Source organism: Antennarius striatus, chromosome 12, assembly GCF_040054535.1.
Source record: "Antennarius striatus isolate MH-2024 chromosome 12, ASM4005453v1, whole genome shotgun sequence".
NCBI classification, from domain to species: domain Eukaryota; kingdom Metazoa; phylum Chordata; class Actinopteri; order Lophiiformes; family Antennariidae; genus Antennarius; species Antennarius striatus.
In genome coordinates, this window is record NC_090787.1 from 13,407,142 (window position 1) to 13,420,795 (window position 13,654).

At 40.0% G+C, this 13,654-nt stretch overlaps 1 protein-coding gene across 1 annotated transcript; it reads left to right on the plus strand.

The window, feature by feature from the left end:
• The first annotated feature begins 5,092 nt into the window (after window positions 1-5,092).
• LOC137604738 (Golgi reassembly-stacking protein 2-like) lies at window positions 5,093-13,628 on the plus strand. Its single transcript, XM_068328746.1, has 9 exons — window positions 5,093-5,239; window positions 8,461-8,541; window positions 8,651-8,854; window positions 9,204-9,290; window positions 9,381-9,511; window positions 10,155-10,287; window positions 10,381-10,510; window positions 11,633-11,722; window positions 12,294-13,628. The coding sequence occupies exons 1-9, from the start codon at window positions 5,177-5,179 to the stop codon at window positions 12,464-12,466; spliced, it is 1,092 nt and encodes a 363-aa protein (XP_068184847.1). The 5' UTR covers window positions 5,093-5,176; the 3' UTR covers window positions 12,467-13,628.
• The last annotated feature ends 26 nt before the right edge of the window (window positions 13,629-13,654 follow it).

Below are 13,654 nucleotides of genomic sequence, written 5' to 3' on the forward strand. Positions count from 1 at the left end.
CAATTAAAATTTAGAAGTGTGTCACCGAGTTCACCACTTGAATCCACAATTAGTATTTCTACCAATACTAATTACTGGCATAATTAAACCTTAATCAAGAGGTGAGCAGTCCAACAAGAGTAATAACGTGCTGAAGCCCTTCTGCTTCTTCAGCCTCTTCCTCTTGAGTGTGTGTGTGTGTGTGTGTGTGTATGTGTGTGTGTGTGTGTGTGTGTGTGTGTGTGTGTGTGTGTGTGTGTGTGTGTGCTGCCTCTGAACACCAGACTGTGAAATGCTTCATTTGTGTCTCGTCTCTGTGCACTGGTCTGATCGCCCTCTGATTCACACACACACACACACACACACACACACACACACACACACACACACACACACAACACACACACACATTGACTTTTATTTTATTTTTATTTTTCACACACAAAAGATCATTCAGCGATTTATCTTCTCTCAACTGCGTTACTTTTTCTCTTTCACAGTTGCGAATCTTGTCAGCTGTTTCCTGACGTGCCAAATATATCTCCCACCCATGGGAATCACTGCCACATTAGATTCCTGATAGATACTGACATTCTCATTGTGTAAGGCAAGTCTAATGAAATGATGATAATGATATTGACTGCGGGCTGCTTGCCAGCCCTTCCCCCACTCTTCTCTATGTAACTGTGGCCAAAATTGAGCCTTCCAGACTTTGTTTGCTCAAATAGAAAGCGACCCTTTCACCTATACATCAGTTTAAAAGTCAGGAATGATGTGTTCCAATTCCGTTAAACATGTTCTATCCCTTCAAAATCTGTCAAGCTTCTTCTTCAATATATACCTTCTCATGTGTGTTTGACATAAAAGCACTGATAACAGATTAATCTGCAGCTCTTTACGACCTATGACCTCAAGAGTATTTATAATGGGTTACACTCGTCTAAATAGCCTCCTCTCATTGACTATGTGTTCACGCCTTGACTACTCTCAGTTGAAAGCAAATTTTAGACAGAAGATTAATAGTCCAATGATTGTAGCATGCCTGTCTGCATGGCTGGGGAGTGTAAACCTAATGTGGTGCTTGTTCAAGTTGAAAGGCTGCAAGTAAATGTCTCTGTTGAACATTTTCTGAAGGAATAAGCATGAGCCCAGGAGCACTTACACTGCAGCTAAGCGAGTCTCCGTGTGGTGATTGCTATCATGCATGTTAAATGAACAAAACAACCTCTAGCAACACATCAAGGAACCATTCAATGGAGTTTCTATGATGATTTTTGCAGAACAACTCAGAATGACCCCCCCCCCCCAAATGGAATATGTGGTTGGACCGTACAGGAAACATGTTTCTGATGTCGTTAGAATTATAAAAGCAATCAGCAATAATGATGCAATGGTTTTGGGGTTTTTTTCAGCTCTGCCGCTCTGTCATCCTAACAAGTGTTTCTATTTTTCTTCTTTGCCTCTGAGCATAAATAGGTGCATTATTTCAGGACAGAGCATGTATTCATCAGCAAACCCTTTCATCCAGAGACACGCAGAACAAAAAGCAACTAACCTTAACAGTTTATTTTAGCAACTTACAGTGTAGAAATACAGGCTTAGGATGTGAGAACAACAAACAAAGGAATTGTTCAAAATTAGCAAATTATGGGTATTTTCTTTCCTGGACTCTACTTTGTCAGTGGTGTCTTCAGTGTAAATGCTTGAATAAAAATAAAGTACTTTGTAGCTTCAGCTGTAAATTTCTTGAAAGAGTGAAGAAGTGTAAATCTGAGAGGACCATAATAGTGGGGTTGCAGAGGTTCAACGCATCAGCAAGCTTCTACTAAAGTACGGAGTTGATTATCTGCTTCTTGAAGGAGCATGTGATATAACTTACATTTTATTTCTCCCTGGTTGTAAATGATGGATATGAACATGTGCTACAGCAAGGAACAATTAATTAAGTCATAAATATATACATAATTTCTATTAATGGGTCATTTTGATCAATCATTTGAATTTGAAAACATCAAGTAATGAGAGACAATGGAATTTCAATAAGAGACACAAGTGAATGAAGTAACAATAATTATTTGTTATACCACATATAAACCTTGATCTCTAGGACTTACAACTGATTTTCACAAAACTTGCACAAACAAAAGATGTAGAAAAGTTTGACTTAAATAAAAAAATTGTCAAAAAAATATATACACACCTGTCAGCCTCAAACCATCTAGTAACCATCCTCACTATTAAATTATCTCTTTACAACATTGCTGCTTGAAAATAACAACCCTTTTCATTAATTGTACATTGCGGGCAGCTTCTGCAGTTTTTTGATGAATAAACTATTTAATTTCTACGGGGACTCTGAAATGCAGAAAATCTGTAAGACAAAGAGGTGTTGCTGTTTAATATGTCATGTAATAGCAGACAGTGTTCTAGTCTTGACAGAAAATGTTTAGTACATAAATGCTTCAGGCAAAGTTTATCCATCCTGAGCAGCAGCAGGATAAATACCTCCACAGACACTGGTGGTGGTGTTGACTGATGAATATGCTGAGCCTGATGAAGCTGATGAAGTGATGAAGACTATGAATCTACAAAGACTTGGTGTAATGAAGTGAAGATGTGTGTGCATATCGACAGCATGAAAGAAGATGAAGCACAAAGAGAATTATATTTAAAAGATGGCAGCAAGTAATAGAATAACAATGAACGCACACTAATGTGCTACTGGGTAAGTGTGACCAGCTGATGAGAACTGATGATATATTAACTGACAGGACCAGACAATGACAGACAGAAATTATTGAGTGTCAGTATGAAAGGGTGAAAAGAGAAATAACCTACTGTACATGCAAATCGTCATCTGAACTGAACTCTGGCTAGATTTTATTTTCCTCAGCAGAAGATGATGTTTTCAGACTGTTCATGAAAGTCCACGAAGGCACCAGTTGTTAAAGATATACCTGGTCTTATAAAATGGAGCTACATTCATAACATTATTGGCGATCTATTGTTCCATTAGAAGTGACACGATTTCATGGCAGCATTTGGGGTTACTTCAAAAGCAAACCTGGTTAAATGTTGGTAAAGGGGTGAAATGCTCTCATTAACTAACATCTCTGTTTACAAGATGGTGAGTACTTTATGCTTTACTTTTGCATTTACTAATCCCTGATCTCTGCCATCAAATAGAGAACAACAAGAATAAGTTAGAATTAAAATTGTTCTCTCTCTTATAAGCAAGTATTGTTCAGCTCAGCCTGCAGAGAAAAATCAAGGAGAGTTCCATGGCAGACACAGACTGACAGGATAACTGATGATTGATGAGGAGAATCTCAAAGCTGGGCAGGTTTATTTCAAATAATTTGATAAGAGCTGCTGCACTTGAGAGATATTCTGCACACATACATTCATTTTCTCCTCAAGCCCATGTTCTTTGTAGCACTGATGATGTCCATTATCTTCACCATCTGATTACGGAAACAGATTTATTTTCTTATTTATTACTTCCACAACTCTTGTTTTTGCTCTGTGCAATCAGCTGACTGAATATAAAAAACTATTACAATTATACTTTGGATACCTGGTCATGCTCAGTTATTTTAAAGTTTATAGTGGTTGTAAGAAGTTACTATTTAAGAGATGCATTTGTAGAAAAATGTATTCAACCCATAAAGAACGTGCTATAAAGAATAAGAGTTTGCTGAATTGTCCATGCATTGAGATATTTAATGTTTAGACTGCTGCAAATTGTTGCTCGATTTATTAATGCATATCTTTATATTTTGTGAGCTCAAATTGTCTAGAAAATGTTTTCTGTACACAAAATAATATTAGTAAGCAACAGCAATATTAGGAGAACAAATAGCACTATGTCTTGAAATATTTTTCCAGAGGCATACAATTAAACTAGTATCTCAAGAGTTTGGAGCTGACAAATAAACTTGGACCAGATTAAAAAAAATAAAATAAAATAAAAAACCCATTCAGAATAATTAGATAATATATGATGAATGACATTAAAGTTCTCATTGGACTTGCATTATCAAAAAACATTCATATTTAAAAACAAAACAGTCTACCACAGACTTATTTTAAAGAAGTACATGCCCAGTACAACTTTGTGTCTACTTCTGCCCCCAGTCTTAAAACATGACTTGCACTTTTTATCTTTCTGTGCTGCAGGTAAAGAAAGCAACCAACATAGGGAATGTTAATCATCCCAAAATAATGCATCTAAATCAATCAGTGTTATGTACCATGAGGAATAACGACAAACCGCCCCTCGGCTGACATTGGGTAGTGACACAGAATCAAGTACAGCACATCCAGACCAGCCACCGCCAGAGTAGCAGTGACCACAGGAACATGACTGACATGGTCCTGTGTACGGCAAAACATCCAAATATCATCTAACACCTCATTGACATTCACCTTACATTGTTGATTTGCAGGCAGGACAGCACTGCTTCAATAATTTCTGGAGGATGATGATGTCTCCATTCTGAACCTGGACCTAAAACCCACTGAAAACCTGGGGTTTGATTGATTGAGTGGGAGAAGATCCCCCACAGACTCATCAGCAACCCCAGGCAGCTGGAACTGAAGACTGGGGTGACATCTGGAGGTTGAGCCACTGCATGAGGGAGACTATTGCAGTAATCAATGCTGATAGGGGACACATTATTACTGATTGCATAAAATTCTGTATAATCCCCTTGTCACACCTAATAAATCTACAGTACTTATTGTTTTGGTGTTGTTTTTGTTGGGTCTAAATAAAGTGTATGCGCCTAAATAACATCAGGGAATTATCAATCATAAAAAGAAATAAATGACAATTTACATTTCGATATTTTCATAAGGCACGAAGTGTGGTGCATATGTAATATAAATACGTCTTTTATTAAGATCTTGGACTATTCTTAAATTCGACTGTATTTCAAATGGGTGCATGAAAGAGAATCAAATCTCTAACCTCCATCTATAATTTCTAAAACTGGATGATCGCGGTATGAATCGGATTTTAAGGAGACGGAGCCGCGGTTATCGGACCGCCACCACAGAGGGTTAAGTTCCACCACAGCGGAAGAGATGGGAACCAGGAACCGGACGACAACCGCACTGACAGCCTGGGACCTGAACCGGTAGAGTCACCTGCTCTGACGCAGCCAAGACCTTTCCCGGTCTCGTCCAGGAAAACATGGGGGTGTCCCAGAGCCTCCAGATCCCAGGCGGGGGGACCGAAGGCTACCACATCCTCAGGGTAAGAGCAGCTCTGTGTGTGTTTACACGTTCATTTTGAGGGCTGCGTGCGGCGGACGCGGAGCTGAAAGGCGCACAGGTGGAGCTTAGCAGCGCGTTAGGTGGGAACGTCGACAGGTAAACAATGATGACTGGAAATCAATTCAGTAGCAGCTGTTCGATCAGGCGGAGGAGATGGTGACCATTCATCCAAACAACAAACACCGTCCTTAGAAACTCGCCACTCATCAGCCGCTCCAGCTAGCCGTCTGAACGACGCTGGGTGGACACGTGAATGTGACGTTTGTGGTACCTGGAATGGTTTCACTCATTCATCATTTTTATTTATTTATTTATTTATTTATTGTTTGTTTGTTTGTTTGTTTGGTCTGAAATGTTGCTTTACTGACATGAATGTGTTTAAGAAATCTTGGGTGAAAGCTCGTTTCAGTATCTGCTCGCGTTGACGTCCAGAATAACCGGTGAGGTGAGTCTTGACGTTTAATGGTGGGCGTGGAAGGAGTCACCGTGGAGGCGTAGGGGGGCGTGTCCTCACCCACGGCTTCCTGTCTGATCACAGGAGAGCTAAGACGTTCTGTGTGGATCGTTGTGTCAGTGGTGGACAGTCTGAGGTGGGTCCAGGTAAGGACGCAGGTTCTGGATCAGGTAAATAAAAGCAGTAAATGCTCAAGAAGAGCAAAACAAACAAACAAAAAAAGCAATAAATAAATAAAATACTCAGGATCCCCATCTCACTTCTTGGTGACTACTACTATTACTACCACTAGTAATAGTAGTGCTAGTGCGATTAGTACTACTAACAGTAATAATCATTGGCCAATCCAATCCACCGTTTTGGCCTGACAGAAGTTCACAGAAATCTACGCGATACAAAATAGTCTAGGCACACTTCTGAAAGTAGAGAAGAACTTTACTGGAAAATGTCACTCTCAACTGGAGTCGAAATGATGTGAGAAATGATCTGTCCACTCTAGTGTTAGTCTTTTTGATGTTGTTGATCACATGCATTGTATGCTGTATATGTATACAGGTCCGTGACACACACACACAGACACAGACACACACACAGCAGCAGAATGAAGGGCAGCTCCGTCATTCTGCGCCCCCAATGAGAAACTTAAGGAGAAGCCCTTGCTCAAGGGCACTTTGGCAGTGCTCTGGAGGTTAACTGACACCTCTCCACTGCCTGTTCACAATCTGAAATTGTTTTGCCCCACATGGGCCTTGAACCGGTCACCCTCCACTCCCCAGCTCTAGACCTAGTGGACTGAACTACTGCACCCCCACGTCATATGACAAGGCTTGCTGGAGTTTTCACTTCTCAGCAGTCCAAACCCTTAATGTCTGTATATTACTACCACAGAAGACAACAGTCTTCACACAATTAAACACCACAAGTCCATAAACTTCTGACACTTAAATTCATGGAGACATGGATGCAGTACTGTAAGGCTGTTAAAGTTCAGATTTGTTTATGTGGAGTCTGTCATGTGACTCCAGCACTCTAAGCTCTGTATCTGCTCAGGCTGTCAGTGCTATGTGTTCATTTAATTGGAGCAAACCGTTATTAATCAGGATGACAAGATGTGTGACCTGTGGTTGTTGATTTCATACATATTTGTATTATATCGAAATATCGAAAAGAAAGATTCTTATCAGCTAAAGGAACAAATGGATGCCATATGGGTCTTACTTTGTATAATTTAAGGATTTTTTGACATTAGAACGTTTTGAAACTGCCATAGAGTCAACATTTGTGAGCCTTTAGCCTCATGCAGGGATAAATCTTCAGTATCTGTATCTAAAGTCTTGCGTGGGTATGGTTGGGAATTGTAAAAATGTTACAGACACTGATGCTATTATTATTTTTCTGATTATTTTCCTTTAGTTTTCATTCCTCATCAATTGCCTGTGATCAGACAAAAGATTTCAACACAGGCATCAACAAATTAATAAAAGCACTGACTTTGAAGCAATGCTCCTGTTTTAAACTGCTGTGTATTTTGGGACTAGTTCCAAACAGGAACTGAAGAATATGTCAAGCTGTGTGTAACAGTAATCCGTCTGTCTTTATCTCAAATGCATGAAAAGGTATATTTGCACAACAACTCATTTTCTCAGACAAAGAACGAAGCTTTCACCGTGTCTGCGCTGATGTTTACCCTCAGTAATGGACATGATTCTTGGTTGGGAAGGAGTGGCTCTTGAATAGATGCCTTCCTGGAATCTAGGCACATGATGTTCCAGCATTGTGTTGGTGTCTCCATGTTTACTTGAAGTAATTTCATTTATATCAATGTCCATTGGCTAAAGCTGCTTCTTTGGACATCCCTACTGTTCTTTTTGTTCCAACACCATACTCATAGAAGCTTCACATCACTTTATTTTTTGTGGTTTAATGCTCAACATGCCAGAGTGCCAACTATACTTTCACTGTGGGGTTTCCTTTCGCCCAGAAAATCATGAATTCTAAGTCTAAATTCCCTGAAGGGATCTCTTGAATTGTTGGGACAAACATAAAAAACATTCTTCTATCACATTTACAAAGCTTCACATGCCTGATTCTCTTTTAGAAATCAGTCATTGTGCTCATGCAAACACCCTCAAGCATCTTTACTGCTCCACTACCCATTAAATCTACAGCGTTCTTCTCCAGCAGCATCAGACCAGATTCCATCACACAAGAGTTCTGCGCATGACTTTAGCAAATAAATCCCATCCCCCTGTAAACCATCACTGTGATGATGTCTCCATCATTATGATCAGAAGGATGACCAGTGATGAATTTACCCCTGAATTCCTTTGACTTGACAGGATGCAATGTAGACAATAAAATCACAGTCAGTGAAACTGCTGAACAACCTGCATATCACACATGTTGTGTCACAAGTGAAGTCTGAGAAATCATTTATATAACTGTCATGGTTGTGTGTTGTGATGTGACACCTAACCTGGCGGCAGTAGGTGTTAGAAGATGAGTAGACTTGCTGGAAAAACATTCACAGGGTCAGCTGCAGTGCTCAGGTAGGCTGTGGTATTCTAACAATGCTATAATGTGTGCGAAGGAAATATTTCTCATGCACATACCCAACAGACTAGGAGTCTTAAGTGTTGACTCAGGATTTTCCATGGATTCATGTCGATGAAGCCAAAGTATAACCCTGATTTTGCATGTTGCATCACAGATCAATTGTCTTAACTTTGCAATTCTTTGCCTCTCAGGTGCAAGAGAATTCCCCTGGTCACCAAGCAGGACTAGAGCCCTTCTTTGATTTCATCATTGCCATTTGTGACACCAGACTGGTGAGATTATTACCACAGCAGCGATAGAATATGTTGTAGCTAGTGGCAGTGTCTTTGTAAGTCTCATAACTGTCACAACGGCTAATTTAAATATTTTCGTCTCTGTTAGAACAAGGACAATGACACCTTAAAAGAGTTGCTGAAGATGAACGCAGAGAAGCCCATCAAGATGCTGTTGTATAACAGCAGGACGGTGGCGGTGAGGGAGGTGACGATCATTCCCAGCAACCTGTGGGGCGGCCAAGGGCTCCTAGGGCTCAGCATTCGCTTCTGCAGCTTTGAAGGAGCCAATGAGAACGTCTGGCATGTCTTGGTGAGTGTGTTAACCTGATAACCCCCGCACGCAGTTCAAAAAAGAAGTAAAGACCTCTGAGAAAGTGTTTGTAAGAATGCCATGCCTGAGGGAACAGGACTGGCCTCACGCAAACGATGAATGATTACTCACCGTTTGACAATGTTTGTGCGCTCCGCCCACGCACTGATCATGTCTAGAAACCTAGAAACTGGATAGAATTTAGAGCTTCTTGCAGCCTCAGAAACAGGTTCCACCACCACCAACAGAAATCACTGTCACTCATCTTAACCTGAAAGCATAAAACATTACCTGACTGTGATGCTCTTCGCTTATTGACTTCATCCACTAATGTGTTGCTTGAGTTTAGGAAGTGGAGCCAAACTCTCCTGCAGCCCTGGCTGGTCTGAGAGCCCACAGCGACTACATCATCGGAGCTGACACAGCCATAAACGAGGTGCTGTAGCTGCTTTGCATACAAGCAGCGATGCTATGAGTAGAAGCTGACACCAGGTTGACCGGCCGTGTGTCTGTGTCCTTTCAACAGTCTGATGATCTCTCCTCCATTGTTGAAAGCTATGAAGGAAAAGAGCTGAAGCTTTATGTCTACAGCACAGATACTAACGACTGCCGCGAAGTGGTCTTAACTCCAAACTGTGACTGGGGTGGAGAGGGAAGGTATAAATATGTACATTCTGGTTTATTCATTTAGATCTAGTTTGATGATGCCTTCATGTTCACTTAACAAACCTGATTCTCAGCCTGAGCTGCTTGTTTCATCTTCTCTGTATTTCAAATTAAAATCTGTTTAAACAAATTCTGATTGATGATCAAGTAGGGATATATTTATTAATTTTTATTTTTTATTTTTTCAGTGCAGATTTTTAGGTTTGGTAGATTTATTTAGGTCTCTATTGATCATTTTTGGTTGGAATGTTCAGGACAGTGTGATGACATTTGAATGCAATTGATAATTATTTAAATTAATTTTGTTAACAATAACAATTTGATGCACCATGTTTATTTATACATTAATGCTGATTCTCAAATTATTGGCATGTCTGTCATGTTTAAGATTTGATTCCAGTGACTTTTCTGAGATGAACATAAATGGTATTTTAAAAACCAGCACCGTCCAGCTGTACAGAGACACACGCAGTTTGTTGTAGGGAAACCCATCAAACTCCAACGCTTGACACCATATGATTTGCACGAGGTTTATTTTATTTCCCCAAAGAATGAGATTGTTATTTCACATTACCTTTAGGGGCACTGCAGAGAGTGAGAAGATTTTCACCGAGCTGTATTTGTGTCTCCTCAGTATAGGATGTGACATCGGGTATGGCTACCTGCACAGGATACCCACAGCTTTGTTTGCAGAGGGCAATAAAACCAGTTTTCCTACAGACACTCCCAGTGAGCCAGCTCTTCCATCTAATGACGGCTTCACAGAGGTAACTCAGCGTTAAAAGAAATAACAACATCCAAGAAAAAAAACATTCAATGTCGTCTCTGTGAGCATTTCTTCTCTTTATTTCTGTTACCAGGTCCATCTGTCTGCTGTGGTTCCAACCATCCCAGTTGCTGTGTCTTCTGCATTGACTGGATTAGATCAGTCTCGAAGTGACTTTACGGTCGTTTCTTACCCAACCACTGTCGCTAACAATCCTCAGACGGGTGCAGTATTATCTCTGGCTCTTCAATATATTCACCCCCCTCACACGCAGCCCACAGAAAATAACGCAATAACAGAAAAATTGCCCTAAAGCTTCTGAGCTAATATACAGTTGTATTCAAAATAATAGCAGTCCCACATCACTAGCAAGGTAAATCACTGTTGTTAGAATTTCAACTTCTACACTGCTTCTATAAGGTTTAGTAAAGGTATTGAAATCCAGCAGACCCAAAAGGAATGACATGCATTCTGCTGATTCTGTGAAATGGAGTCATTGTGTTAAAAAAAATCAGCAGTGCTGAGTTCATTTAGTGACGTCATTGACTACGTGAAAGAAAATAGGTGTTAAATAGTTTTTACTTATTTTAAGGATCAGGGCCACTGATACTGTACATGCTGCCTGTGCATTTATCCTTGAAAAACAAAGTAAAACGTATCGTTTAAGACATTGTTTAGTAGAAGAGCGTCTTTGATTAAGAGGTTAATAATAGGGGAAAACCTATAAAGAAGGGCAAAAAATGATAGGTGTTCAGGTAAAATGATATCTAACACTTTAAAAACGGCAACCAAAATTAGAAAGACGAGAAAGAAAAAGAAAAACGACTACTCAAATGGATTGGAGGATAACCAAAATGGCAAAGGCTCAGCAAACGATCAGCTCCAGGAGCATCAGAGAAGATCTAAGGTGGTCTCAGAGTACTGTAACAATCAGATGACGTCTATGTGAAGCCAACATACCAGCAAGAAGCCAGCGGTGCCAGAAGTTGGTCGACTCCATCACAGATGTGAAGCAGTTATCAGAAACTGTGGTTATGCAACTAAATATTAGTTTGTGATTCTCAGCAAAGTTAAATCTTCAATCATTTTCTTAGTTTATACAGTAGATTTTTGAGTCGGTAGATAAAGATGTCAACACTGCTTTTTTTCAACATTATATTTCTTGACTTTCTGTAATATATTATCAAATTCAATGACTTCTTCCACTTTTCTTGTTTTAAAATAGAATGTGAAGTGTCCCCAACACATTTGTGTACATTAAAGTAAAAAGTATTTGACAAATTTTGATATTTTTAAACCCGCTGCTATTTTTATGATCATAACTGTACTTTATATTTGTTGTCTAGGTTTAAAGCCCTTAACTGGAGGTGTTCAGGCTAATAAACCAAACGTCCCCTTGCCAGATGTGGGCCAAGTACCTGGACTACAACATGCAGGTATTCGTTGTGGTCTTACTCTTGATTGTTCTTGATGAACCTGAATCCCACAAAAAGTCCAAATCCAAGATTTAATGGTCGTACAGGTATTGCTTGTGTTGCTAAAAGTGTGCTAGGGCCACATTTGAGGTGATACCTTCCCTGACATAGATGGACAGGGCACTGCAGATGGCTGTAAAAAATACTGCAAACATCACACGACTGCAGTGACTAATCACGTACCTGTTTATAAAAATACTGTATGTGCCTTACGAATGAAACACCTGGAGTCTGGCTCCATTGTGAAAAAAAAAAGCAGCATGTTCGTGATTTGTTGGCTTTGGTATTTTAATGGATTTGGGATCACAAGAGAAAAACTTCTGATCTTCAGCTTTTTCTTCACAAAGCCTCTTGAAGTGAATGTAGAAATTCTATTTTGAAAGTCAGCCATTGTGTCCCTGGGTGGGATTCAGACAGGGTCATTCAACCGTTTGAAAGAAGGCAAACCAAAACGTTTGAAGTGGTCAGTCATGAAAAAGTGAAATGAGTGAATGAAATGAATGCTTTTGTTTGTTGTGTTTGTGTTACACAGGTCCTCCTCCCCTCACCTCATTGGATGCGATCCCCAATTCAACTTTTATGCCATCCCATTGTGTCCAATCTGCTATGCAAACAAACAGTACGCCGATAAGAACTCTGACTCCATCATCAGTTCCCAGCTCCGAGTCAATACACATCACAATGACTGCTGACTGCATGACTTAGCACAGGACAGCATCTGGAGCCGTCATTGTGTTACTGGGGCTGGGTGTTGTCTGAAACATGTACCAACACAACATGTGATTTCATGTCTCTCTCCGTGCCATTCGTATTCCACATTTTGTGTATTTATTTTTATCAGGGATTCTATGTCACTATAGTTTCAGATGTTTTTGTTGCCTCTCAGAGCACTTAAGTCCATCAAAGACACGGATGAGTAGCGGATGTACGGAGGGTGTGTAGCTGCTGTGTAATGGGCCGACCACATGTTGAATTAAACCCAAGAATTTTTGTGATACTGCACATATGACCTTTTTTATGTAACATCTGAGCGCAAAGTGCAGGTCTAGTTTTTGAGTTTCAATCAATTACCGATACTGACACTGTCTAAACACTGTCAATAAGCTGCAGCTGTACAAACTGCTAGAGGATCGATGCAGGTATATCAAGGACACTGGACAAGTCGGTGATCTCTTCACATGCATGTTTTCCTGTAACTGTCGATCCAACAGCGGCAAGAAAACTTTCTTAAGAGACATGTCGATGGAAAAAAGATGTGAAACTACTTTTTGAACTTGAATAAAAGTATCAAATATATGGAGATACGGGTTACAAGTCAGCAGCTTCAGAAGTAGGACAACTACGAAGACATTGAAAGGTCACAATAAACTTCTTTCGTGTTCCTGTTTTTGGAAACAATCACTGTTGTTCACGGCCAGTTCCAGTAGTGTGAGGAAACATGCTAAGAAATACGGCAGCTGAAATACCCTCATTAAATGCTTGTAACTACTTTGGCAAACATCCACCATCTGCATATCAGCTTAGTTTCGGCTGCTCAGCCCAGCTGCAGTGGTTGGATTATTTGAACTATCGCCGCCATCGTCGTGGATGCTGTGGGTTTATATACAGTTCCTGTATATAAACTAATGTGCCACTAAGTCTGATCAAAACAGTCAAACATGGACTCAATCTGATTGTTCTAATGATTGGTTTCTAACTGAGCCCAGTGGCAGTAGTGCCTCCGCAACCAGCACTTACAATTCATCCTTTCACTGTGGCTCAAAAAGGAATGTAATCCCACTCAAAACCAGATTTACCATCTGTGGTGCAGAAGTCATTGGTTTGATATATAAAGCATTTGTAAAGTCATATCAATAAAGTGATGTCATCAGTCTCCTGTCTGCTGGACTGGTT

Coding starts and splice junctions, on each gene's coding strand:
- LOC137604738 (XM_068328746.1), top strand. CDS start 5,177: ATGGGGGTGTCCCAGAGCCTCCAGATCCCAGGCGGGGGGACCGAAGGC. Junction 10,288..10,380: donor CTAATGACGGCTTCACAGAG/GTAACTCAGCGT, acceptor TTCTGTTACCAG/GTCCATCTGTCTGCTGTGGT. Junction 11,723..12,293: donor ACCTGGACTACAACATGCAG/GTATTCGTTGTG, acceptor TGTGTTACACAG/GTCCTCCTCCCCTCACCTCA.